The sequence below is a fragment of the Myotis yumanensis genome, unplaced genomic scaffold, assembly GCF_028538775.1.
Source record: "Myotis yumanensis isolate MYYU_CA2020_CCGP unplaced genomic scaffold, mMyoYum1.0.hap1 SCAF_7, whole genome shotgun sequence".
Lineage (NCBI taxonomy): Eukaryota > Metazoa > Chordata > Mammalia > Chiroptera > Vespertilionidae > Myotis > Myotis yumanensis.
In genome coordinates, this window is record NW_027223758.1 from 54396151 (window position 1) to 54423334 (window position 27184).

General features: G+C 49.3%; 1 protein-coding gene across 1 annotated transcript in view; it reads left to right on the forward strand.

Annotated features, from left to right (window-relative positions):
- The first annotated feature begins 438 nt into the window (after positions 1-438).
- Positions 439-27184, forward strand: part of PARD6G (par-6 family cell polarity regulator gamma) — a 66410-nt gene continuing 39664 nt past the window's right edge. Inside the window, exons 1-2 of the mRNA XM_070420517.1 lie at positions 439-724; positions 26650-26872. Coding sequence (XP_070276618.1) covers positions 653-724; positions 26650-26872 — 295 coding nt within the window. The 5' untranslated portion in view covers positions 439-652. The remainder of the gene's footprint in view (positions 725-26649; positions 26873-27184) is intronic.

Consider the following 27184-nt stretch of genomic DNA (forward strand, 5'->3'; position numbering starts at 1 on the left):
TGAGGCACCCGAGGTGGGGTGGGGGTGAGGCGATGCTTCTTCGCCCGAGCTTGGCATAGGCGTACAGAAGTGCGCACCACACCAGATTAGTAGCTTTGGGGGCGGGTCCTCGGGAGATCGGTCCTCCGCGTGCGGGGTGGGACTTGGAGGAGGGTCCTCCGGCCGTCCGGAGAGAGTTTTATTGGCGCGAGTGCTCGGGGGCAGGTCCTCGCGGGGCGGTTCCTCGCAGGGCGGGTGCTCCGGGTTTGGGGTGGACTAGGGTCCTTAGGGCTCGAGGGCGGGTCCTCGGGGCGCGGGGCGGGGATTGGGGGGCGGGCCTTAGGGGGGCGGGTCCTAGGGCGGGCTCTCGGTTGCAGGGTGGCTCCTGGAGGGGGCGGTTCCTTGGGGCGCGGGGTGGAGATTGGCGGCGGGTGCTCGGGGTGCGGGTGCTCTGGGAGGCGCGCGCCGGCGTCCTCCGCTCCTCCCGCGCGCGGCCGCTGAAGTCCCCGAGGCGCGCGGCCAGCCCAGCTCGGGCCGCCGCAGTCCCACCAGCCCCGCGGCCGAAGAGCGCGGGCTGGGACCGAGGCCACGGCGGTGGGCGCCGCCCCCAACGTCTTTCTGGAACCCCTGGAGCGGGGCTAGGGCGAAGACGAGACTGAGTGGGGCCGGAATCATGAACCGGAGTTTCCACAAGTCTCAGACCCTGCGCTTCTACGACTGCAGTGCGGTGGAAGTCAAGAGCAAGGTGAGCTCGGGCCAGCTCTGCGCCCCCTGAGAATGAATGGGTGCCCCATAGGGCTCTGGGCGCTACGGGGGGCGGCCCGCTCTGGCGACAGCTTTGGAACGCGGGCGCCGTCTGTGATATTCAGGGTCCGGCCATCCTTCCCGCCCCTGCGCGGACACAAAGCCCGCAGCCTTGTGGGGTCCAGCTGGGGCTCAGACGCTCGGAGGGCTGAGCCATCGGCCGGTCTGCGCGGGCTCCGGACCCTCCGCGGGAGCGGCTCTTTTGTTCCACGAGCCGAAGGCGCCCGGCACGCCGCACGGTGGAGGGGCTTCAGGGGCCCGGGCCGGGGGAGGTCCCTGACCGTGCCGCCTCCTTCCCCGGAGTAGCCTCGGAACCGGCGACGAGGAGACCACAGCCAGCCCCAACCCCCGGACCTGACCCCAGCCGCAGGGCGCGCCCCCGGCCCAGCCTCCCAGGGCGCGCCCGGCCGGCGGCTTCTCCCGCTGCCCGCGCCCGGCTCGAGCGTGCCCGAACTTGCGGGCAGCAGTGCGCCTTTGGGTTCCTGGCTGATAGGATCTGGCGCTTCTGTACTTTGCAGAGGCGGCTCCTTCGCCCAGACGCTTTTGTCTGCGATGGTCTTGATGGGGGACCACTCGGGCAGAGGCGGAGCTGCAGTTGTTCGGGGTCCTGGAGAAGGGGGCCCCTCGGGCCTTTCGCTGCCTGCTGCTTGGAAGCCGGCCCTCTTGTCCTTTCTCTCTCTGCCCCCTCCCCGAGGTCAAGTCTGGCCAAGCAGCCTGCTTGGTGGGAGGGGCGGGGCCGGAGGGTGGGCTCGGATCCCCACCTGCGCGCACCCTTGGTGCCCGGGGCGCGTACACCCTGGCCGGGCCTTTGGGGAGACAAGTTCCGCGGTCCCTGTACCAGTGCCCCTGCCGACTAGGGGGATCCTCTGGTGTAGGGTTTCCAGGACATCCGCCGAAGAAGGGGGTTGGGGGTTTCGAAGCTGCAGTGAGTTGCAGGATTTCATTCTCATCTTCAGTCTTACAGATTTTCTATGAACTCCTCGTTTCCAATAAGTTCGCACCCTTCCCCCCAGTGCTGATTCCGTGGTCCTCACCCCCACCCATCCGCTCTTTAGCTTGGCAGAGTGCCCCCAGCCCCCAAATCAAATGTGCCCGCTGAGTCCTGTGGGAGAAGAACCCGCAGGCATGAGTAGGAGTTCCAAATATTGTCCATTTCTTTTTTTTTAATTAAATCTTTATTGTTCAGATTACATTTGTTCCTCTTTATTTTCCCCCCCATAACTCCCCTCCTCCCAGTTCTCGCCCCACCCTCCGCTCTCACTCCCCACCCACTGTCCTCATCCATAGGTGCACGATTTTTGTCCAGTCTCTTCCCGCATCTCCCACTCCCCTTGCCCCCCCAAGAATAGTCCATTCCCTTTCTATGTCCATGATTCATTATAATCACCAGTTCATTCTGTACATCAGATTATTTATTCACTTGATTCTTAGATTTACTTGTTGATAGATGCATGTTTGTTGTTGATAATTTGTATCTTTACCTTTTTCTTCTTCTTCCTCTTCTTAAAGGATACCTTTCAGCATTTCATATAATACTGGTTTGGTGGTGATGAACTCCTTTAGCTTTTCCTTATCTGTGAAGCTCTTTATCTGACCTTCAATTCTGAATGATAGCTTTGCTGGATAAAGTAATCTTGGTTGTAGGTTCTTGGTATTCATCACTTTGAATACTTCTTGCCATTCCCTTCTGGCCTGCAAAGTTTCTGTTGAGAAATCAGCTGACAGTCATATGGGTATTCCCTTGTAGGTAATTGAGTCTCTTTCTCTTGCTGCTTTTAAGATTCTCTCTTTGTCTGTTGCTCTTGGCATTTTAATTATGATGTGTCTTGGTGTGGTCCTCTTTGGATTCCTTTTGTTTGGGGTTCTCTGCGCTTCTTGGACCTGTAAGTCCATTTCTTTCACCAGGTGGGGGAAGTTTTCTGTCATTATTTCTTCAAATAGGTTTTCAATATCTTGCTGTCTCTCATCTTCTGGAACCCCTATAATTCTGATATTGGTGCGCTTGAAGCTGTCCCAGAGGCTCCTTACACTATCTTCGTATTTTCGGATTCTTTTTTCATTTTGCTTTTCCGGTTGGGTGTTTCTCGCTTCTTCGCATTTCAAATCTTTGACTTGATTCTTGCGCTCCTCTGGTCTGCTATTGGGTATCTGTATAATATTCTTTATTTCAGTCAGTGTATGCTTAATTTGTAGTTGGTTCTTTATCACAACATCGAGGGTCTCATTAGATTTCCTGTACATCTCATCAAGTTTATTGGCAGCTTCTAGCACATTATTGAAAGCCCTCAAAAGTGCATTTTTTAGCTCTATATCCTCTATTTCTGTCATGTTTTTTTGTCTCCGCATTTTTTATGCTTTCTTGGTGCACCTCCTTGTGGTCTTTGTGTGCAGTCTTGTTCTAGTTAAGCCTTGATTGTTGTAGTTAATACTAGAGGGATTTGACCTCCAGGCCGACTGGCTGTGAGAATCACCTGTATCTGCAGTGGGAAAACTTCTGTCCTCTGGAGAGGTGCTAATCTAGCCTTTGCCTGAGGCTATCAGGCAAATGGCTCTGCGCAGGGCTTGGGCGGGGTGGGTCGCAGGGGATCAACAGGGCGGGCGGAGGGAGCAGTTATGGCTGCTTTCAGTCCCGTTCCCAGAGGCTCTGCTTCTCAGAACCCCAGCAACCGCCACAAACCTCGGAGAGAAAGCTGCCCTCACGTTCCAACTGATGCCAGACAATCCCGCTTCTCCCGTTTGAGTCTGAGTCCCTAGAGACTCGCCCTGATCTGGAGCTCAGAGTCTGAGAATCCCTCCTGATTGAAAACAACAACCGCGCCTTCAGCCACCAGCCCACTCTGCGCTCCCACTTCCGCAACTTTGTATTTTCCACACTGCGCCTCCTCTGAGCCTCGATATGCTGTTCTCTTTCCTTCTATTTGAAGAGTCTCTCCTCAGCCAGCCTTCCTGTGGTTCTGGGTGATGTCCGTTCCGTCTTTTAGTTGTATTTTTGAAGTGGTTGTTTGCGGCAGCAATCTCTGGTGTTTATCTATGCTGCCATCTTGGTTTCTCCCCAATATTGTCCATTTCTTTAGCTCAGTGAGAATCAGGCTTTTTGAGCTCATTGCCCACTACAATAGCAGTGTGGTCTTTCATTTTAAAAAATTTTTCTTTTGAGATCATCATAGATTCACAGGCTGTTGTGGAATAAAATACAGAGACTCCTCAAAGTGACTTCTTGTAGCCAGTGTCACATCCAGGACCTCAGCGGACCCGTTGGCACGTGTGGAGGTCGTGTGCACATTCCTGTCACCACCAGCACTGTCACAAGGTCCCTCCTGCTGCCCCTTCACATGGCTACTTGATTCTAAGTATGCACTGAGTGACACTAACGCCAATGCCATTCCTGGATTGCACTAGCCACGTTCCCCACGCTCAGTCCCACGGGCGGGGCCAGAGGGGGGCGCTGCCTGGTGTACAGGATCCCTCTGGAGGCAATGCCCTCCCAAAGTTCTTACCCAGCTCTTCTGGACTGCCTGTCCATGCAGGCTGCTGGGGGTTGGAGAGTTAGGGTCTGTCTTAGCCTCTCCTTGGGCACTGGGGGTGTGGGTGTGCTGGCAACCCAGTGGGGTGCCTCCTGCCTCCCTGATCCTGAGTTCAAGTTCAGATGCAGTGAATGCTCCCCTGGAGGTGAGTGGCAGAGCCAGAGGTTTGGTTGAATTTGGGAGCATTCCTGGAAGGACCATACCAAGTGGGCCCCACTAGGCTGGCTGGTTCTACAGCCCCCGCCCCTTTCAGGGGATAGCCTCACCTTGCTGTTTGTACAGAGGCTCCACGAGGCTCTTCCCTCTGCGTTCACCCTCCCACTGACCCTCTTAGTAAATATTTGCTCTCATGGAATCCATCTCTGCAGGAGCCTTTACTTCTGCTGTCAAAGTACAGGAGGCAGAACTCTACGTCAGTGATGTCTTTGTTAATTTTTTAAATCCTCACCGAGGATATTTTTCTATTGATTTTAAAGAGAGCGGAAGAGAGAGGGAAAGAAAGAGAGAAACATTTATGTGAGAGAAACACATTGATTGGTTGCCTCTTGCGCGCGCCTTGACCAGGGTGGGCCAGGGAGGAATCTGCAACAGAGGTACGTGCCCTTGATTGGAATCGAACCCAGGACCTTTTGGTCCACAGGCTGATGCTCTATCCACTGAGCCAAACCACTAAGGCAGTGATGACTTTATTTAACCTAAATGCAGCAGCACCTTAACACCTGGGTTTGTATGTGAGGAAACTGGTACCAGGGGAGCCGAATCCAGATGGTTCTGAAACCTACCACCCTGTGAGCTTTCATGCAAGTTGTTTAACTTTTCTGAGCCTCAGTTATTCATCTGTGAAATGGGCATGGTACCTGCTCTGTTACCTCCTCAGACCCATGAGAAAGCACTTTGAAAACTGCTCAGCACCCACGTCGTAAGAGTTAAGTCCGCAGGTCAGGATTCTGTTGCATTTCTGGATATTGGGTCTGAAAACCATCTCTGATCCACTCAAAATAGTTGAGGTCAGCCACCTGTCACAGCTGGTCAATTCCCAGAGCTTTGGGGACATTATTTCTTGACCTGGTGGCTCTCCCCCATCATTCAGCCTCTTACACTTCCCCAAACATTTCTGCCTTAATACTTGTGATTCCCTAGTTCTGGCTATGGGGCCACTGTTTTTCCCCTTACTTGGGAGGGAGGGGCCTTGCAGGTATATGGGGGAGCAAGTCGTGGCCCACCAGAGGGTAGCAAGAGAGCCAGTGCTGGAAGAGTCTGCAGGGGACAGAACAATTGGTGATGAGTTGTCATTTGAGGAGAAGATAGGAAGCAACACAGTACCATGGAGAACTCTCAACGGTGCCTTTTCCTGTAGCCTGAGAAAGCAAAGGAACACAGTTATCCTATCTCAGCAGGGTGCTGCACCCTCACCCCACCCTCTGGTTGGAGCCCCATTTTGGGTCTCACAATGGTCTCATCCATGTTCCCTGGCCCCACCCAAAATGCTGTCTTTGAGTCTTCTCTGTCCTGAAGACCCTCCTATAAGCCCATCCCGTGTTTCTACCCAGCAGGCAGGCTCCTCTGTCCTCTGACCCCTCTTGCGCGCTTCCCTCGTCCCAGGGCCCTGGTCACAGTGCTCGCACAGGGGTACTTTTCAGAGTAGGGACGGAGGACCATGTTTACACTCACAGGGTGTATCTACTGTGTTTGGGGGAGAATAACACTACGGGAGGCTTTAATACAGTTTTCACTAACTTGTTTAACTAATGTTGGAGGCCTTTTTGGAATATAAACAAGTACATTTGTCATTATAGACCTTATTAGGCAGGGGTGGGGAGTAGGTAGGCGGGTTAATTTTCTGGTCCAAAGATGAGCCACTGCTTAGGGCTGCTGCACAGCCTTCTGACCCTTTATATCCAGAATGTGTGCATTTGTCTTTGCTTTACAGAATCAGGATTGTATTTTGTAGGCATGTTATACTTTCCCTCTCCAACTTCACGCTGTATATTGCAAATGTTTTCTTCTGTCATAAATATTTTTAGAAAACATATTTTTAAAATGACTACATACTATTTTCCATCTTACGTTTAAACCATAATTAATTTAACCAATATCGTATTTCCAATTTTTTTCTATAATAAACGATGCTGTGAATAACATCTTTATATTTAAATCTTTATATAAATATATAAAGTATATAAAGAATCCTGATTCTCTTAAATCAGTTCAGAACTCTCATTATTTTTGAGGACAAATTCCTAGAAGTGGAATTGCTGGGTGAAGGCTTTGGATACATATTGCTAAGTTTTCTTATAGAAAGTTATTTGCCCTGTTTCATCCCTCCCCATCCCTCCAAAACTCTGTTTTCTTATTCTCTCTCAGTTAGATAGTGAAACACTGTCCTTTGGTTTTAATTTGTGTCTTAGGTGTTAGTGAACTGAAACTTTTTACATCTGTTGGCTGTGGGTAAGTCTGTTTCTTCCCTGCATCTTTCTTCTGTTACTTTTCTTGTTTTCATTGGGCTTTGGAGCTGCTTGTCCATTCAGTGCCAGAGGGGCTGGGGTGACAGTGTTGTAAGTCGGTGTGTCCCCTGGTCCCCATATCTTGCCTCTGGCTGAGGGTGCTGGGTGCCTGGCCTGGCCTGCAGGGACACGCCCTTCCGTCTGCTGCGCTGGCTCCCGGCCAGGCTCCCCACGGGTGCTGGGCCCTTGCCTTCCGAGGGCCCGTTGAGAACCGCCTGACACAGTTTGACTCACCTGTGTGTCAGCTACACCCTTATAAGGTTCCGGTTTTGCTGTATCTGTGCATGCCACGTTCAAACAGGTTTGGGAACTTGATGTGGGACGTTGCACCTAGAGGAGACTCCTCAGGGACCCAGGTCAGGATGTCAGTGTGTGGGCACTGCTGGTGTCAGTGACAAGCTTGGGAGCAATAGAAAGCCCTATGGACCTTCCTGGGTTCAAGCCCTTGCCTGGGACCCATGGCATTTCAGACAGAGGATTCTACCCACATCAGGGAAGGGAGGAGTGTCAGGGGTCGAAAGATGCAGCCGGTCAAGGTGTCAGACTCTCTACCATTTGTGAATCAGCAAAAAAAAAGGGGAGGCATCCTGACTTTTACCTGACAGAGCCCCCTGGGCTTTTAGAGACTAGAAAGAAAGGAGCCTGGAGTGAGGACAGCAGCAGCCCCATGACGACGCAGAGGGGTAAGGGTCCTGAGGGTCAGGTGTCACATTTGTTCAGCCGGCTGTTGTCAGGTTTACTGGATGCCCGCGTCCTGGCCACAGATTTTGCTCTACTGTGAACCCGGAGCAATGGCAGCCTCTGACGGCCCAGTCTGGACACTGCTCTCTGTGTAGGGTGTGTTCACAAGTATTTCTTCAAACTTATTAACCACCCACCCCAATATAGATAGGTACTGTTCAAAATACATAGTGATTTGCAAATATTCATTGATTTGTCCCCATCACAACTCTACAGGATGGGTTCTGTTTTCAGCTCCATTCTAACAATGCTGATGTCCAGGGAGTCTCAGGAAGCGCTCAAGGTCAGAGAGTCACGTGCTTTACCACAAACTGTCCGTGGCCCTGGGGGAGGGGGGTCCTGACTCCTCTCCCTCAGGCAGCCCTGAGATCGAGGTGCAGGTGTTCCCGGCTTGTGCTGCGTAGGAGAGAGACCCCTTGGTCTGCGTGGATCTAGAGCTGGGGAAGAAAGGTCTCTTGCTTTTGGGGGAACAGTTGCTGCTCTTCTTGCATCTCTGTAGCTGGTTCTTGCCGCACAGCCTTGAGGGAATTCCTCTGCTTAGAAGCTGTCCCTAAAAGTCTGGGTCCACCAGCCATTCATTTGTTTACTCACAACTGCTGTGTGCCAGACCTGGGGCTGGTGCTGGGGTACAGAGGTAGCCAGGACAAACCGTATCCCCACCTTACAAGTTACAGGCCAGCAAAGGTTCAGTCGGCAAGTGAGCAGATTGGGGTGGGCTGGGTGTGGGGTCCTTCACATCTCCTGGTCCATGGCTGACCGTCCAGCAACCCCACCCTTTCCTACTCTTGCCCATGGACGCTCAGCCTTTCAGGGAGCTGCTCCTGACTGCCTTTCCACGCTGGATCTCCTGTGTGACGTCCAGTGGGTGTGACAGCAAAGGGCACTAATCTCAGGCATGTAGCTGGATCCAACTTTATGTGTGTACACCTGAGTGACCACTATTCAGGTCAAGGTGTGGAACATTCCAGCATCCAGGAAGGCTCCTTCCTGCCTGCCTAGTCAGCACCCCCCTGCCGTGTGACCACCACCAGGATCTCCGTCACGATGTGATGTCCCGATGCACTCCTGTGTCCGTAGGCCCGTCCACGCTGTGCGGTCCATGCTGTGTGGGAGAAGTAGGTGGTGTTTTTCAGGGGTGCCATGCGTTCCTCTGTGCATCAGTCTGGGTTGAGGTCTGGGCTCTTCCTGCCGTTTGGTGCCGAGAGCCGCACGCGCACCTCCTCTGGTGGCTGCATGCGAGCTCCTCTTCGGTTCTCAGTGGCCACTTGCGCGGCTGCTGTGCTTCGGCTTCACAGGACACAGAGCTGCCCAGCGTGGTCCTCGTCAGCCTCACCCACAACTTGGGCTGTTCTCGACTCAGGTGTGCAGATGGGGACCCTGGCCTGCGCTGCCATAGACGTCTGAGGACTTGGGAGTTCCTGAAGATGTTGACTGCAGCTTATTAAGTATTTGTTGATTAATACATCAAAATGACACAGGAAGATATTTCTTGCCTTAGAGGTTAGAGTTCCCACCACTCATGTGCTCTCAGAGTCCTTCATTTAATTCTGTGGTTCGAATTGTTGCTCTCCTGCTTTTTCTGGATTTCCGTTAGTCCATACCTGCTTCTGCGAGCCCTTCTGGTGGGCTGAGCATCAAGGGAGGAGGTGGGACAGGTGAGCACGGGTGGGGCAGGTGCTCCTCGGCAGGTCACAGGACAGCTAAGGCTACAGGCTCTTTGATGACACTGGAAAATCTTCCTTTCAAAAAGTGTGAGTTCCTGCCCTCGCCAGTGGCTCAGTGGTTAGAGCATCAACCCGCACACTGAGGGGTCGAAAGTTTGATTCCAGGTCAAGGGCATATATCAGGATAGCAGGTTTGACCCCGACCCCGGTCAGGGTGTGTGCAGGAGGCAACCAGTCAATGTGTCTCTCTCACATCGATGATTCGATGTTTCTCTCTCTCTCTCTCTCCCCGCTTCCTTCCTCCCTTCCATTCTCTCTAAAAATCAATGGAAAATATATCCAAGGGTGAGGATTCAGACACACACACACACACACCACACACACCACACACACACCACACACACACACACACACGGTGAGTTTCCAGGTGGAATGAACCCCCAGTGGCCTGCAGCGTGGTGGGCCGCGGAGATCTGAGACCCTGTGCACACCTGAGGAGGTTGATGTGTACAGTGTGACTGACTAGGAGCTTCTCTGCTCCCCCTGAAAGTCCTGCCTGGTGAGCAGGTACATTCATTTTCCCTTTCACATCAGAATGCTTGTCAGAAGCTGGATTCCACGTCAGTCAGACCTCCCAGCAGAGCCCTCTGGGCCTGAGCTTCTGAGACAGGACGTGAGGACTGGTGTGCAGTCCAGAAAGTCCCCTGCCAGTGGCCCCCTGCGGGGACATGTGCTGTTGTGGAAGGGCCCCGAGGTCCCTGGATGAGGGCTGTGGAAGAGAGGAGCATGAGGGCCATTTGTCAGCGGTGCTAGGGGAATTGGAGACTAAAGTAATGCTAGTATCCTGTTTTCCATGGCTTGGGGGCCTGACCATCAGCTCCCCACCCACAAGTCCTGACCTCACTTCCCTCGCTGGTCTGGAATAATAATGGGGTGTTGCTATGGGACAAAACAAACTTCTCTGCTGGTAGGATGGTCTTACATGGAGGAGGAGGTGGCCCCCAGCCCCTGGCCTGTGCTCACCTTGGCTCCATCAGCAGCTGCACAGGTGCAGGCATAAGAAGGCAGAGATCCAACAAGAACATCCTCCTGTTACTCGAAGGTGTAGAAGCTCTGTATGTCTGGACAGACATCGGACAGACATTCCAGACATCAAGGGACGCTTTTATGAGAAACGGGGTATTGAGGAAGCCCCACTCCGCATCTCACCTTGCGCTCAGAGCCACCTGTCCTGTCCACCCCCTTCCTGAACTGGGAACATTTTCCCAGGGATGTGGCCCATTGCTTGTCAGTGGTGCCTCTTCTTCTTCTTTTTTTTTTTAAAAAAAATATTTTTATTGATTTCAGAGAGGAAGAGAGAGGGAGAGAGATAGAAACATCAATGATGAGAGAGAATCATTGATCAGCTGCCTCCCACATGCCCCACACTAGGGATCGAGCCCGAAACCCAGGCATGTGCCCTGACTGGGAATCGAACCATGACCTCCTGGTTCATAGGTCGAAGCTCAACCACTGGGCCACGGTGGCCAGGCTTCTTTTCTTTCTTTCTTTTGGTTAATCCTCACCTGAGGATATTCTTTCCATTGCTTTTTCAGAGAGAGTGGAAGAGAGAGAGAGGAGAGGGAAGAAGGGGGGAAGGAAAGAGGGAGGAAGAGAGAAAGAGAGAAACATCGATTGGTTGCCTGCCATACGCCCCAACCAGGGGCAGGGAGTGAACCCACAATCCAGGCACATGACCTTGATGCACAGGCCAATGCTCTAACCACTGAACTACACCAGTCAAGGCAGTGGTGCCTCTTCTTGGCCCAAGCGGTCATGGACCCTAGTCACAACCGGGCTGAGCACCAGCACCTGGCCTTTGTGAATGGACCGGCTGTTGGGGCTGCCCTGTAGTTCCAACTCAAGTGTGTTTCTGGGGGGCCCTGGCCTCTGGGTTCTCTCCCTGCCCTGGGTGCCCCGTCCAGCCTGGTGGGAACAGTTGCCTCCAGGTCACACCAGGTGGAGGAGACTCCAAGTGGGTGTGACCGTGTCAGTTTCAGTGAAGTGTCATTTCTTGGAGCATCAGGTGTGTGCTGGGCTTTTTCCAGCCCTCTTGCCGGTGGGCACATGGCAATGCTGTTTTCCTGATGCTCATGACGCCTTACACATGGGCCCCAGAGAGGAGGCCCCGGGGGCTTGACCTGGCTGTTCCCTCACCCAGCCACCTGAAGTCTCAGCTGTAAGTGGCAGAACCAGGTCTCCAATCCTCAGCTGCCACACCTGCTCCCGTCCAGTTCCCCTACCCCCGGATTCCACCTCCTGGGAAATAGACAACACCTACCTGCTCCAACGTGCTCTGAAGTCACGCATGTCACGTGTTCCAACACCTCCCTCCCCACATGTCCTGGTCACCAGCTTGGGGCTGGGCTGCTTTCTGTGAACCCCCGTGAGCTCTGGCCGTGCACAGCCAGTGTGTGTGGGCGGGGGTGGCTGCAGGGGGACCTGGCTGCCTGTCTCACCTCCTCCTGTCCTGCTGCATAGGCTCTCTGCAGCTGTCGCCAGAGTATCGTCTGTGACTTCCCAGGGCCCTAGCACACCTGGACATGTCACTTAGCAGAGGCCCCTTGAAGTTCACGGTGGGGCTGGCAGCGCCTGCTGGGTTCAGTCTCCATGGTGAGCACAGCTTTTCTCTTATGGAATTATGAAAAGGTGGTTTCGTTTTGAAAAATGGCCCTGAGGAGCAACTGCCTGCCCGAGAGGGGAGGTGCAGGGCCTAAGAAAGCGATGGCTTCAGTCGCAATGAGGAGGGGCCTCACCGAAGGAAAGGGGGTGCCCACGACGAGCTGAGGATCTGCTGTTATGAAGCTGCACGTGCAGGAGGCGTCCTTACTGTGTTTGCAGAGGGTGGCCTGTGTGTGCCCCTGGAAGGTCTGCTCCAGGAGGCAGTGTGCTCCCTGACCCCACAAGCTCTGTTGGCTAAGAGTAGGGGGTGCTCTGTGGACGGGCTGGTTGTAGCCACTGGTGAGCAATTGCCTTTTGCTGGATCTCTCGGCACGCAACTCGCAATTTGATTCCAACAACAACCCTATTAGGAATGTGCTTTTGTGCCTTTTTTACAAAGAAGGAAATTCAGTCAGAGAGGTTGAAATGGCCCAGAGTCACGCAGCCAGTAAAGGTGAGTCAGGAATCTGAACCTGGTGTGTCGATCCAGCCTTGCTCTGAACGACTCTGCCCTACCGTCTGTGTTGATAAGACACCCCTGACCAGGCCGCATCCCTCCTCAACCTGTGCCCATCCATCGTGAGCTCATATTGTGACCCCGCTTCCCTGCACAGCCCATGGTCCAGGCTCCTCTGCCTGTGGTTTTATGCTTCAGGAATGTTCCATGGAAGTGGCAGCCATGAGTAGGCCCGTCTGCAGCTTCACCTCTCACAGCACCAGGGTCTCCCCATACCTGTACCCCAGCTCCTAGAGCAGCCCCTCCTTGTCCACACTGTCAGCTGTCCTGTCCCACCGGGGGATCCCTTCCCACATGGGGCGCCCCTGTTCCTGCCTGACCTTCCATGTGGAATTCTCGCCCTGCCATTGAGACTCTTCAGGATTGTCTAAATTCTCCCTGTATTAGCCTCGATTTCTTTGTTTACTAGCTTGTGACTGTGAGCAGCTTACTGAGTCCTTCCGGGTCCCAGGCTGCTGTCTGTGAGTGGGAACAGTGACACCTCTTGTAGGAGTTAGGGTTAAAGAGCCTGCACACAAAGCTTGGCACTGGCCACATCTTCTCCCCAAACTAGAAATCCCTGCTGGGCAGAGGCCAAAGACCACGTTCTTGAATCTGTGTCCTCCCCCTTCTGCCCTGCCCCATGCCTGCATAGCAGTGCTGGCTCCATGGCTGCAGATGACACGTGTGCTCGCAGAGGTGACCACAAATGCAGTGGGTCCTCAGGCTCCCACAGTCCTGGGCAGCCTCGTGCAGGACGTGGGCTTGTTGGGGCAGTTCTGCAGGTGCCCACGGCAGCCCCGTCATCGCTCCGGATCGCGGTGGGTGGACTGGGCACAGGAAGGGGCCAGGCTCTCTCTCAGCTCCACCCTGTCTGACTCACCGGTTTGTGGCCCGATTTTAAACTGTCCCAACGTGCCAGCCCAGGAAGTCGTGCCATGGCAAGGCCCCACGCTCCAACAGACTCAGATGCCTTGTCAGGTGCAGGCTGTGCTCTGTGAGCGTTCCCCAAAGGGAGGCCTTTCTACTTTTTCTGTATGGCGTGCATGTGCACACAAGCTCCTGTCCCTGTCCCAACAGCGGTCCTGAGATGCTTGCATGGACCCTAAAGGTGCATGCTCCTTTTGTGATTGGGTCCAGCCCCCTTCCTGACAGAAGCCCTGACCCTGCTCTTAGGGGGGTTCTGATGGTCTCAGCGAGCCCCGTTCCCCCGCAGTGATTGGTTCAGAGGGGCATGTGACCTCCAACCCCCAAACCCCGACAATGTCACAGAGGGTCCTCTTCCTCTGAATGTTGTGTTGATTGTGACTCCAGGACCCACCTTGAAGAAGAGGGGGGCATCAGAGATACCAGCCACAGAACCACCACCTGCACTGCACTCCTGGTTCCTGGGCTGTCTCTCATGGGCCGTGCTGTGGGTGAAGTGCCCCTGTGCTCTCTCTGCTCTTTAAATCCAGGCCTGTGTCCTACGGTGTCTTCATTTGCATTTCTTAGTTTGTAATTGCACATTTGCACGTGTGATTACTGTGCATCATCTGGCTGCCAAACAAACCGTCAGCCCATGAGGACACTCACAGGAGCTCCGGGCCCAGCCCCATCTGGCATTCAGTAACATTTTGTTGAGTGAACCAGCCCATAGTGGTGACTAGCAGGATGCTTACTGGACGTTTCCAACCCTGCTCTTCAGGCCAGTGTGCACCCTGGGAGTCTTGTTGGAATACAGACTGTGCATCTCAGCAGGCCCAGGCCTTGCTGCTGCTGCACCATAAGGAGCAGGACCTGGGTTTTATTTTATTATTATTATTTTATATTAATCTTCATGGAGGATATGTTTTTATTGATTTTTTCAATGCATATTTATGAACTTTTATTCCAATACATTTCCACACATCTCATCTGAAGACATAACACAGGAGCCTGTGTGACTTGGGCAATGTTTTTATTGCTTTTTAGAGAGAGAGGAAGGGAGAGAGAGAAACATCTCTGTAGCCCTCACATGTGCCCCGACCAGGAATCAAACCTGTGACCCTTTGGTGCACAGGACCACAGTCCAACCAACTGAGCCACGCCAGGCAAGGCAGAAGCTGGGTTTTAGAACTTGAGAGCCTGGGCCCAGCTCCAGAGCCCCTGGCTCATGGCCGGGATGGGTGGGCCAGGTGTGCAGGGCTCCAGCTCCTGGCTCGGAGAATTCCCTCTCTGGGCCAGGCCCTGCTGCTGGTTCTGTGATTTTTGACCTCATTGGGATCACATTCAGTTTTGTTTTCCTTGAGTTTCCGTATTGTAAAGGCTTCCTGAGTCATTAACCCTGAAACAGCACTCTGTTGGCTTCTTCATTTCATCCCTGGGCATGTGCTTCCTCTGTTTGATGGGCATTTACAGCTTCCGTTTTTCACTATTGTAAATATTTTGATGAACATTTTCCATCCTCATCTGTCTGTGTTTCTGATGACCTGCCATTGCTCTCACCTGACAGGAGGGGCTGGGGCCTCAGCAAGGGTGGGGCCCAGCTGGGTGCTGTCGGGCTGGTGGGGCAGGCCTCGGTGGGTGGGGCCTTGTCTGCCCTCCCAGCAGCAAGGAGCTCAGAGCTGCGGGGACCCCAGGGTCACCTGCTTGCACGTTTCAGGTCTGCGTTGTAGGACAGATATCAGAGGATGTCCTGTGAAGGGTAGTGTAGCCCCCGGGTGCCCCCCAGGAGTATCTCGTGTCCCAGATGAACGCAGCCTCTGACAATAGGAAATGACCGAGGGCCCCTGGCAAGGACCGCTCCGGGGATACTGGAACAGGAAGGTCTCGTGTCCAGGACCCTTGGTCCCTGGAGATTAGGGCAGTGATTGCATCAGGACTGGAGAGGTCGCATCCCTGACCGCTGTGTATGGCTTTATGAGGCCCCACAGCCCCATCCCACACGTGGGGAACAGGAGTCCAGAGAGGCCTAGGGCTTGTCCCCACGCCCGGAGCAGCGCCAGTGCAGGACAAGTGGAAGGGACCCAGGCCCCGGAGCTGACATGGCCTTGGCCCCACTTTGCCCCCAACGGATTATGTAGTTGATGTGGTCCCTCCCATCTCCTTGGTGTTCTCTCCTTTTTCCCTCTGGCACTATCACCTTCTCACATATTGTATGATTTAGGTATTCATTACTTTTACTGTCTCTCTTCCCTACTGGGATGTCAGTTCTGTAAGGACAGGCATTTTTTTTTCACGGCATTCCCCAGTGTGTAGGGCAGACAGTACACACTTAGAGCTATTTCATAAAAATCTGAGGATTGCAAGCAGTGCCCACACCTCACACTCATTGTTCATTCTCTGAATGTATTTTGAGTGCCTACTGTTACTGAGGTCTGTGGGGGATGAAGCAGGATCACGTTTAAAAAAAAATTTTATGACTGAAAAGCCCAGGCAGGATAGTGTCTGTTTAATAAGTTCCATTGGCTGCCCTGCCGGTGTGGCTCACTGGTTGAGCGTAGACCTATGAACTAGGACAGTGATGGCGAACCTTTTGAGCTCGGCGTGTCAGCATTTTGAAAAACCCTAACTTAACACTGGTGCCGTGTCACATATAGAAATTTTTTGATATTTGCAACCATAGTAAAACAAAGACTTATATTTTTGATATTTATTTTATATATTTAAATGCCATTTAACAAAGAAAAAATCAACCAAAAAAATGAGTTCACGTGTCACCTTTGACACTCGTGTCATAGGTTCGCCATCACTGAACTAGGAGGTCACGGTTCGATTCCTGGTCAGGACACATGCCCGGGTTGGGGGCTCGACCCCCCAGTAGGGAGCATGCTGGTTAATGATTCTCTCTCAGCATTGATGTTTCTCTCTCTCCCTTCCTCTCTGAAATCAATAAAAAAAAAATATTTTTTAAAAGGTTCCTATTGGCAGTTTGGAGAAGGGAGTTCAGTCAAAAGACAAATGTCACTTAAAATGACACTTTTGTAAAAGTGTGCTGGTGGTTTGGGGTACTTGGGGTCACTCTTGTGAAAGGGAGCAGAGGGAGAGAACCTGCACCTCCTTCTGTGGAAAGTAATTTGGAAGCAAAGCCTTTTTTTAAAGAAAACACCCAGTACCTTCAGGGAGCGCTGGGCATAGCTGCGAGCACACAAGACTGTGTATCTTTCAAGTTGGTATTTAATGTTGAGCTTTGACGTCTGAAATAAAGTCAAAGCCAGTGCCCTGCTGGCTTCCTGCAGAGAGTGTGTTTTACTCTCAGAGACCCCCAGGTCGCTCTTCCCTCGCCCATTTGCAAATATTCCAACCTGCCTTCTGGGTTGCGCCTGTGAAAACATCTTCACCTTCCTGATGACACGTGTCATCGGCCCCAGGTGGATGGGCTGTGGCAGGTACACCGGGCGAGGCTAGTGCAGGCAGGCACCCAGCCCGACTCCATGCTCACATCTGACTTCCTGTGTTTTGTTGTTGTTGTTTTTGTTAATCCTCACCAGAGGATATTTTTTCCATTAGCGAGTGGAAAGGAGGGGGGCAAGGGGGAGAGAGAGAGAGAGGGAGAGAGAGAGAAAGAGAAAAGCATTGATGTGAGAGAGACACATTGATTGGTTGCCTCGAGATCTTGCCCCGACGGGGCTGGGGAGCAAACTGTAACCCAGGTAGATGCCCTTGACTGGGAATCAAACCTGCGACCCTTCCGTGCATGGGCTGATGCTCTAACCACCAAGCATGCTGGCCAGGGCTGGCTTCCTGTTTAGTGACTGTCAGTCAGTGTTAACTTAATCGAAATTCTAGAGTTTTATTTAAAAATGGTTAACAAAAGTTTAATTTATGAATTGAATGAAGATTCGAGTGCCTCCTGTATACAGGGTGTGAGCTAGGCTGCAACACGAGACCCTGCTCTCACGGGCCCCTCTAGTTGTGAGCTGTGGTCCTTTCCTGCCCTCGCTCATGCAGTGATTAAACATTTGTGGCTGCTTGGGGTTTGGGAGGTGTCTTACAGTGACCTACTTACTAAGCAGATTTTAACTGGTAACGACTTCCTTCATGCCTGGCTCCTGTGGCCTTGCCTGGTGAGTCTGACGACACCCCATCATGCCCTGTGGGCACCTTGCAAACCAAGAGCCAGATGACTTAACCTTTCTCAGGTGCAGAGCATCTGTGAGGCCGAGCTGCCTCCTCCACAGGACCACTCGGGGTAGAGGCGGGAAGGCGGGGGAGCTTGCCGGTGTGATTGTGGGCATGAGGACAGCCAGCCAGACTTGAGGCGCCCACCAAGCATGCCTCTCCTGCTCGGAGTTAAACTTGTTTGTACACACAATTGACTTGTTTAAACATGTGGGTAAGTGTGGAGAGCCCTCGTGAGGTATCAAGAAAAGGGAAAATTTACTTAATATTTTTAACCTGGAAAAAAAGAAATGATCATGGTCATGATGATCTTTGGGGTCACATGACATTGAATGATGAAAATAGATTTATATTGTCAGAGCCTGGTGACTCCAGAAATATTATTTATATAAAGTTTTAGTTCCTGAATCGGAGAGGAGAGATGGAGGGCCTTCTGCAGTTTGTGGCCAGGGTGGAGAGGGGCGGGTGAGAGATGGCAAGTTCTGTCCTGTTCAGAGTCCTGCCCTCCGTCCTCCTTCCCAGTTCAACTTTGTGGGACCCATTGGAACTGGAAAAGCTGGCCCTGCCAGCTTGGACGAGTATCATCTCTTGCTTCTCCCCTGCAGGGCCCGGCATCACTGGGGGCCTTCCCCCAGCTCTTAGGTCTTTATCTTCCAAACTGCTGAGCGCTGGCAGCAGGTGGTTGGACCCCTGGTCCCTTGGGGTTCCCGTCTGTCTGGAGAAAGCAGACCTTCTGTGGTTTCCATGTTTCTGGATGTGCCCTTCAATCAGCCTTCAGCTGGCTGTTTTTTTTAAAAACGATTCTTTAAGGTGTAATATTTTAAAAATAGCTCTAGAAGCTATAATTCACATGAAATAAAAACCACACCTTTTAAGTGTAAATCGGGTAGTTTTTAGTACATTTAGAGTTGGGCAGTCATGACCACTATCTAATTTTAGAACATTTCTTCACCCCATACCCATTAGCAATTATTCTCACTACCTCCCGACCCCCAATCCCTGGCAACCACTAGTCTACTTTCTCTATGCATTTGCCTATTCTGTGCATTTAGTATAAATGGAATCACACAATATGTGGTCTTTGTGTCTGGCATCTTTCATTTAACGTAATGTCTTTCCCTTAGCGTATGTCAGTACTTCATTCCTTTTTGTGGCCGAATAATATGCAGTTATAAGGATAGACCAGCCCTGGCCAGGAGGCTCATTTGTTTGGAGCATCGTTCCATACACCAAAAGGTCTCAGGTTCAATTCCCGGTCAGGGCACATACCTCGGTTGCAGGTTTGATCCCTGGTCAGGGCTTGTAAAGGAGGCAACTGATCGATGTTTCTCTCTCACATCGCTATTTCTCTTTCTCTTTCTCTCAAATCAATTTAAAAAGCACATCCTTGTGTGAGGATTAAAAAACAGAAAAGGATAGACGACATTTTGTTTATCCAATGTCAGTGATGGACATTTGGTTGTTTCCACTCTTGGCTTTTGTAAATAATGCTGCTGTGAACATTCATGTACAGGTTTTGTGTGGACATATGTGTTCCTTACTCCTGGGTGTACACCTAGGAGTGAAATTTCTGGGCACTATATACAATATTTTTTGGAGCTGCCAAACTGATTGCCAAAGCAGCTCCACTGTTTTACATTCTTACCAGCTGCGTCTGAGAGTTCAGATTCCTCCACTCTTCCCAACGCATTGCCAAAGAATCCTATCAAAGAATCATTGCCTAACCCAAGTAATGAAAGTTTTATCCTATGTCTTCTAAAAGTTTTATAAATTCAATTTTCACATTAGGTCTATTTCCAATCTGAGTTAATTTTTGCTTATGATATGAATAAGGCATCCAACCTCATTGTTTGCATGTGGGTATCAAGCCAGCACCATCTGTTGAAAAGACTGTTCTTTTCCACCGTTGAATTTTCCTGGCATTCTTATCAAAAGTCAATTGATCGCAAATGTAAGGTTGTTCTTTTCTGGACTCCTGATCCTATTCTATTGATTGTATGTCTATTTTTATGCCAGCCCTTCACTGTGAGTTCTGAAATTGAAAAGTGTGCGTTCTCCAACTCTGTTCTTCCAGAATCTTTTGGATTTCTGGGGTCGCTTGCATTTATATTTAAATTTTAGGAACAGGTGGTCAATATCTGCAAAAAAGCAGCTAAGATTTTAATATGGTTGAGTTGAATCGGTGATCACCGTGGGGAGTGTGACCACTCATGTCTCTGCTTGGTTAGCTAGGTTCAGCTGATGATTGGACAGAGAGGTCTGTAAGTGATTTGAGCAGTCAGCCTTTCTGCCTTTGCTCAGGGGCTCCCTGTACGTGTTGGGGCACATCTTCAGCCCTCCAGCACTTCACACCTTTAGTCTCCACGTCCTGATTGCACAGAATGCCAAGGTCAGCCAGATGTGAGGGATTACAGGCTTTTCAGGACTTTCCTGACCTGCACACAGCCCTGTACACGCGGGTGGCCTTCCAGATCTCTAAGAATATACCAGAGCTTTTCAAAGCTGCCCGTGGACGTCTCATTGCCTAGCATCTCTTTTTCCCCTCTTTTTTTTTTATTAGAGTAAAGTACACATAACCAAAGTTACCATCTTAACTATTTTTTTAAAAATATATTTTATTGATTTTTTACAGAGAGGAAGGGAGAGAGATAGAGAGTTAGAAACATCGATGAGAGAGAAACATCGATCAGCTGCCTCCTGCACATCTCCTACTGGGGATGTGCCCGCAGCCAAGGTACATGCCCTTGACCGGAATCGAACCTGGGACCTTTCAGTCCGCAGGCCGACGCTCTATCCTCTGAGCCAAACCGGTTTCGGCATCTTAACAATTTTTAAGTGTACAGTTCGGTGTTGTTAGATACATTTGCATTGTTGGGCAGCCATCACCACCATCTGTCTCCACACTCTTTCTGACTTATATAGTGAAACCCTGTACCCGTGAAGCAACAGCTTCCCATTGCCCCTCCTCCCAGCCCCTGGCAGCCACCGTTCCACTCTCTGTCTCTATGATTTTGACGACTCATTAAGTACCTCAAATATAAGTGGGATCATAAAGTTGTAGCATAAGCCTGAATCTCCTTCCTTTTAAGGCTGAATAATATTCCCTTGCATGGATGGACCACACTTTGCTTGTCCAGTCATCTGTCGATGGACAGTTGAGTTGTATCTGCATTTTAGCTATTGTGAATAATTAATCTACATGGTTGTACAAATGGCTTTTTTGAGACCCTGCCTTCTGTTTTCCTGGATATATAGTCAGAAGTGAAATTGCCGTGTCAAAGGATAATTCTATTTTTAATTTTTTGAGGAACCTCCATAGTAAGTTCTACAGTAGATGTGCCATTTTACATTCTCATCAACAGTGCAAAAGGGTTCTAATTTCTCCATATGCTCACCAACACTTGCTTTTTGGTGTGTGTGCGTGTGTGTGCATGTGTGTGTGTGTGTATAGTTGTCATCCTAAGAGGTGTGAATCCCCAGCATTCCTTTTTATTGTGCTTGTCCAGTTCTTGTTTGCTTCAGCTGGCACCTTACCGCAGGTACTTTCAGAGTGATTCCTATACCCTAAAGTCTTCAAACATCACAGCCCCCCTAAAAGATTTTTGAGAATTACCTCTATACAGATTATAATGTGTTTGGAAGTTGGATCTAATTTTCTCATATTAAATATAGTTACAAAGTATACAGTTTCCAGCATGTTGTAAAAATTTCATTTAAAATATAACTTTTATCATTAAACAATTGCTGCTGATTGTTCTAACAAATGCTTTCCCCTGTGAGTAGGGCTCCCTAGGGTGGTCTAGCAGTGACAGTTCTGTGGGTGAGGGGTTTTGGGGGGCAGCAAACCGGTTGTGCCCCCCTCAGGCTGTTAGGCTGCTGGTTTTCAAAGCTGAGGAGAGGGAGACAGGAAGTTAAAACCACACAGATTGCTGCTCTGAGATTCAGAATAAACCCTCCTTGGATTGTTGAAAGCCTTTGTTAAACTCTACAATTCTCAAAAAATTTATTTTGACCCTTTTCGCCCGTGGTCTGATGGCTTTAGGAGTGGGCTTTGCAGATTATTACTCCACTGTTCCAGAGGTGCTTTGAGTTGATGTCTTAAAACAGCAAATACGCTGCGCTTCCCAAGCTCTTGGCCATCATCTTGGGTTTCTACCCCCTTTTGTCTCCTTGCTTCTTGACCAAGGAGAAGGGTCTTGCTCTTTGACAAAGAAGCTTATCAGTCACATAGTTTACTCGGTAGCACATGCCTTTTGTAGCAGCTGGTATTATTTACTCCAATAGCACTTGCAGGAGCCTCCCCTTCTTAACTACAACATGAAATGCGATAAGTGGGTAGGTAGGTAGGTAGACTCTTTCTTTTCTAATTACAGTATAATGATCATATTATTATTACTTATTTAATATTTTTTAAGGGGAATATAAATGAATCACATTTACAAGTTGATTCACTTTCATTATTGGCCTCCTTTGTCTTTGAGATGATGTTTTTTAATTTTATGAGATAGCCCCCCTCCCCCTGCTTTTACTATTCTGCTGTAGGAAAAATAGTTGGGTTCAGCTATGAAATACAATAAATATCATCAAAATAATAATAGAATGACAGTTTATTTGTCTGCAAGCTCTGGGAAATAAGGAGTACCTCTGTGAATTTCCTGGTAATGAATGAAAAAGTGCTTGATTTTTTTTTTTTTAACCAGTTTTCAAAATAATGGATTGGTTCCCATGGCATCATCCAAAAAGTGAAAAATAAATTTTTGGTTATTATAAACAAATGTATTGATACATACTGGCTGTGTTTAAACCCATAACAATTATGATCCATATTAGTGATCAAATACACAAATAATCCCATCTTGCCCTAACCGGTTTGGCTCAGTGGATAAAGCGTCGGCCTGCAGACTGAAGGGTCCCGGGTTCGATTCCAGTCAAGGGCATGTGCCTGAGTTGTGGGCTTGATCCCCAATGAGGGGCATGCAGGAGGCAGCTGATCAATGATTCTCTCTCATCATTGATGTTTCTATCTCTCTCTCCCTCTCCCTTCCTCTCTGAAATCAATAAAAATAAAAAAGACATAGGGTGGCTGAATGGATAACAAAACAAGACCCTTACATATGCTGTCTACAAGAAACCCACTTCAGATCTAAAGACACACAGAGACTGAAAGTAAAGGGATGGAAAACATATTTTATGCAAATATAGACATAAAAAAAGATGGGGTAGCAATACTTTTATATCGGACAAAATAGGCTTTAAAACAGACTAAAAAGAACAACATTTTTTTAAAAAAATATATTTTATTGATTTTTTACAGAGAGGAAGGGAGAGGGATAGAGAGTTAGAAACATCGATGAGAGAGAAACATCGATCAGCTGCCTCCTGCACATCTCCCACTGGGGATGTGCCCGCAACCCAGGTACATGCCCTTGACCGGAATCGAACCTGGGACCTTTCAGTCCACAGGCTGACGCTCTATCCACTGAGCCAAACCGGTTTCGGCAGAACAACATTTAATATACAATAATCAAGATATGGAAGCAACCTAAGTGTCTATCGATAGATGAAAGAATAAAGAAGCAGTGGAATATATATGCAATGGAATATTACAAGGCCATAGGAAAGAATGAAATAGGTCAGACAGAGAAAGAAATATACCATGTGATTTCACTTATAACTGGAATCTAAAAAACAAAATAAAACAAACAAACTCATAGACACAAAGACCATTTTGACAGTTGCCAAATAGGGGGACTTTGGGGGACTGAGTGAAAAAGGTGAAGGGATTAAGTACAAGTTGGCAGTTACAAAATAGTCATGAGGGGTAAAGTACAGCAGAAGGAATAGAGTCCATAATATTGTAATAACTATATATGGTGCCAGGTGAGCACCAGACTTACCTGGGGGAATCACTTTTTAAAGTGTATCATTGTCTAACCACGCTATTCTACACCTAAAACGAATGTAATATTGTGTGTTACCTGATACTGAAAAATAAAAAATGAAATAAAAGAATGATGAAGATGGTAAATTTTGTTATGTGTATTTTGCCACAATAAAAATATTGGGAAAAATGCTTTGATCCTATCACATTTCACACCTCTTTTTCCAGACTTTGGAGCTCATGCAGCATATGAAGCATGTTCACCATAGGGCCTCATGACCAAACACAAATCAGACCTGCTTCTGTCAGGGAAACATCTGAATTCATTATCATTTCAAATCAGTATATTGTAGCCCGGCCGGCATGGTTCAGTGGTTGAGCATCAACCTGTGAACCAGAGGTCACGGTCCGACCCCTGGTCAGAGCACATGCGTGGCTTACGGCTTACAGGCTCAATCCCCAGTGGGGGGCATGCAGGAAGCCGCTGATCAGTGATTCTCTCTCATCATTAATGTTTCTATCTCTCTCTCCCTCTCTCTTATTCTCTGAAATCAATAAAAAAATATTTTTTATAAAATCACTATATGGTATAGCTGAAACTAATGTAGCCAATATAAGTTTGTATACCAACTATACTTAAATTAAAAAAAATTAAACCTTAACATGTTAAAACATATTTTGAGGAAAATTATTAAAAGAACTGAGAAACAAATTGAGGTGCATCTTAGATCAAGTGCCAAATGCAGTTAGACTGAAACATTGCAGAATAAGTTATTTAATGGCTGCTGTTTCTCATTACTTAAATTGCAGGATGGGGCATAAATCTAGGAGGCGTGAGAGGAATGAGGGCGGGCCTGAGTCCCTAAGCGAAAATGAGCATGTTGTGCCCAGTTTGGGGGAATATTTAACTCAGATTTATTTATAGAAGTCAGAAATACTCTTACTAGTCTTATTAGACATGATTAAAGTCATTTTATATATTTTGTGAAAAAATGAGATAGAAGAATGGTGAAGATGGTGTATACTGATCAAAAACTAATTGCTCAGGAAATTAGCATCCTATATAATAAAGAGCTAATATGCTAATTAGACCAGACGGTGGAACCTTAACATGTGCAGGCCTGTATGGTTGGAGTGGGTTTGCTATTGACATCATGTCCAGAGGATATGGCGACTTCCAGAATGACCTTCTGGAACGACCAATGGGCGGAGGGTGGGGCCGTGAGGCAGCCGGGGCTGCAAGGGCCAAGCCCCTTGCATGAATTTTGTGCATCGGACCTCTAGTATATTAGATATATGAGATGGGAAAGGATGGTTGATATTGAAGTAAGCATATGTGATGTGATCGACTAACCAAATCTGAAAAAAATCACATTAAACCTATGTGGTAGGCTTGATCTCTTCTGTTTTAAAAAGTTTTATAGCCCATGTGTGGGCCTGCCAATGGTGTATTCTTAGAATACTAGTAAATATTGAGAAGAAAATTATTGCTTATCTGTAAGTAATGGGGGGGCTTTAGGTTTGCTCTGCTCTGGGCACCGGCCCCAGCCCTCCCCTGGCCCCTTCCAGGCCCTGCTGAGTTCAGAGCCTTTCTTCCCTAACTCAGCCATTGAAGACAGCTTTTCCCAAACCAGTGCTTTGGATTGTCCCACAGCTGTGTGCCTTGAAGTTTTCTTATTCCTGCGGCAGTGCAGGATGGGTGAGATTTGTTTTCCTTTGCTTTTTAAAGGGAAATGCCTCAGGAGACGGTTCTCCGAGATCTGTGGAAGTTGACGTCTGGAGACTAATTCCCTTAAAACCAGTGGTTTTATGTGTGCGGTCCCAGCAGCATCTGCTTCTCCTGGGAACGTGTAAAAATGCAAATTCTAGAGCTGCCACTTCTAGAACTTGGGCATCTCGGTGGCCGATGCCTGCCCAGATTTGAGAAACGTGCAGACCTGTATGGTTGGAGTGGGTTTGCTCTTGACATCATGTCCAGAGGATATGGCGACTGGCTTTTGTGTAAACGTTAGGCATTTCATTTTTGTGTATTTTGGAACCAGTATAGTCTGTGTGCAGTTTTATTGAAGAGCACAGAATCTGTCCTGCCTGATGCAGGAAGGTCCCTGTTGCCAAGTGAGGAACAACAGCCAGAACCCTCACTCCAAACAAACAGGCGGTGTCTTTGGGTCCCTGGACAGTTCACCCGGTGGGAGGTGACCTGGGGTCCTCTCCAGGCAGGTGGCCCAGAGCTCTGCAGGCAACTCTGTGGGTATCTGAGCCAGGCCAGGGCTGGGAGGCCAGGAAAGAGGGGCCTGGGCAATTCCCAGAGCAGGAAGAGTGTTTTTTTAATCTTCACCCGAGGGTATGTTTTTTATTGATTTTTCAGGGAGAGAGAGAGAAAGAGAGAGAGAGAGAGAGAAAGAAGAGGAACATTGAAGTCAGAGAGAAATATCGATCAGTTGTCTCCCTATGTGCCCCAACTGGGGTTTGAGCCCACAACCCAGGTATGTGCCCTGACTTGGATTCAAGCCCACAACCTTTTGGTGTACGGGTTGATACTCCAACCAATTGAGCCACCTGGCCAGGCCAGGGCCTTTTTTTTTTTTTTTTTTTTTTTTTTTTAAGAGACACCTGCTCCATCTCTGTGGCCAGTTCCAGAGCCTATGCTCTCTGTCTCCCCGAGATTTGTGAATCGTCGTTTTTACCAGGCCCCCCACCTGTCTCCCTCCCTCCCCCCGCTCTCTCTTTCTTTCTTTCTTTCTTTCTTTCTTTCTTTCTTTCTTTCTTTCTTTCTTTCTTTCTTCTTTTCTATTTTGCTTCCACTTCTGATCCTTTTGAAGTACAGCTACTTGTTTTTGTTTTTTAAATGCAAATTATATTAAATCCTTGCTTAAAATTAAAATTGTTCCAGGGCTTCCTGTGCCCGTAGGAAAAAGTCCAGAAGTGTCAGCTGCACTTGCCTCCCCTGCCTCCGAGTGTCTGAGCTGCTCAGGGCCGTGCTGGTGTGGTCCTGGGCCTCAGACCCCGTGAGGAATGAAATAGGCGTTTTATTTCGTCGGCTGTGCTTATAGTTAATTTTGATACTGCTTTCCCCGTACAGCCTGAGCATGGCGCCTGTCCTGCTCTCAGGACTTGTTGAGTCAGCTGCTCCCTCGTGGGCTCATGTAAGCTCTCTGAGGACAGGGGCCCTGATTGCCACTGTGTCCCAGGCCTTGTAGAAGCTCAGTAAACACTTATTAATCTTTGGTGCCCTTTCCCTGTTGTTCATTTACACCCGTATCTTGCATTGTAGTTTGGGGCTGAGTTCCGAAGGTTCTCCTTAGACCGCCAAAAGCCTGGGAAGTTTGAGGATTTCTACCAGCTGGTTGTGCACACCCACCACATCGCCAACACCGAAGTGACCATCGGCTACGCAGATGTGCACGGCGACCTGCTGCCCATCAACAACGATGACAACTTCTGCAAGGCGGTCTCGAGCGCAAATCCCCTGCTCAGGGTCTTCATCCAGAAACGAGGTACTGCTTCCCTGGCTCGGCACTCATCTCAGAGATGAGTACAGTCCTCAGTTTTGTCTGTCATGACAAAGCCTGAGATTTTGTTTTCTCGCCAGTGGTAAGAGATGAAAGGAATTAACATTTGTTTGGTCAACATTACTTTATTAGAAAGGCTTAAAAATATCTAAACGGTATTTTCCACTGTAGTGTTGACTTCTGATTTTTAAATACTGAGGAAAAAAGTAATATTGATACTTTCAGTATTTTAACTGGAAGCAAGTTAATTCAGTAACGAAAAGGCCTTAGTCAGTAACCCAAGAATGAAATTTAAGG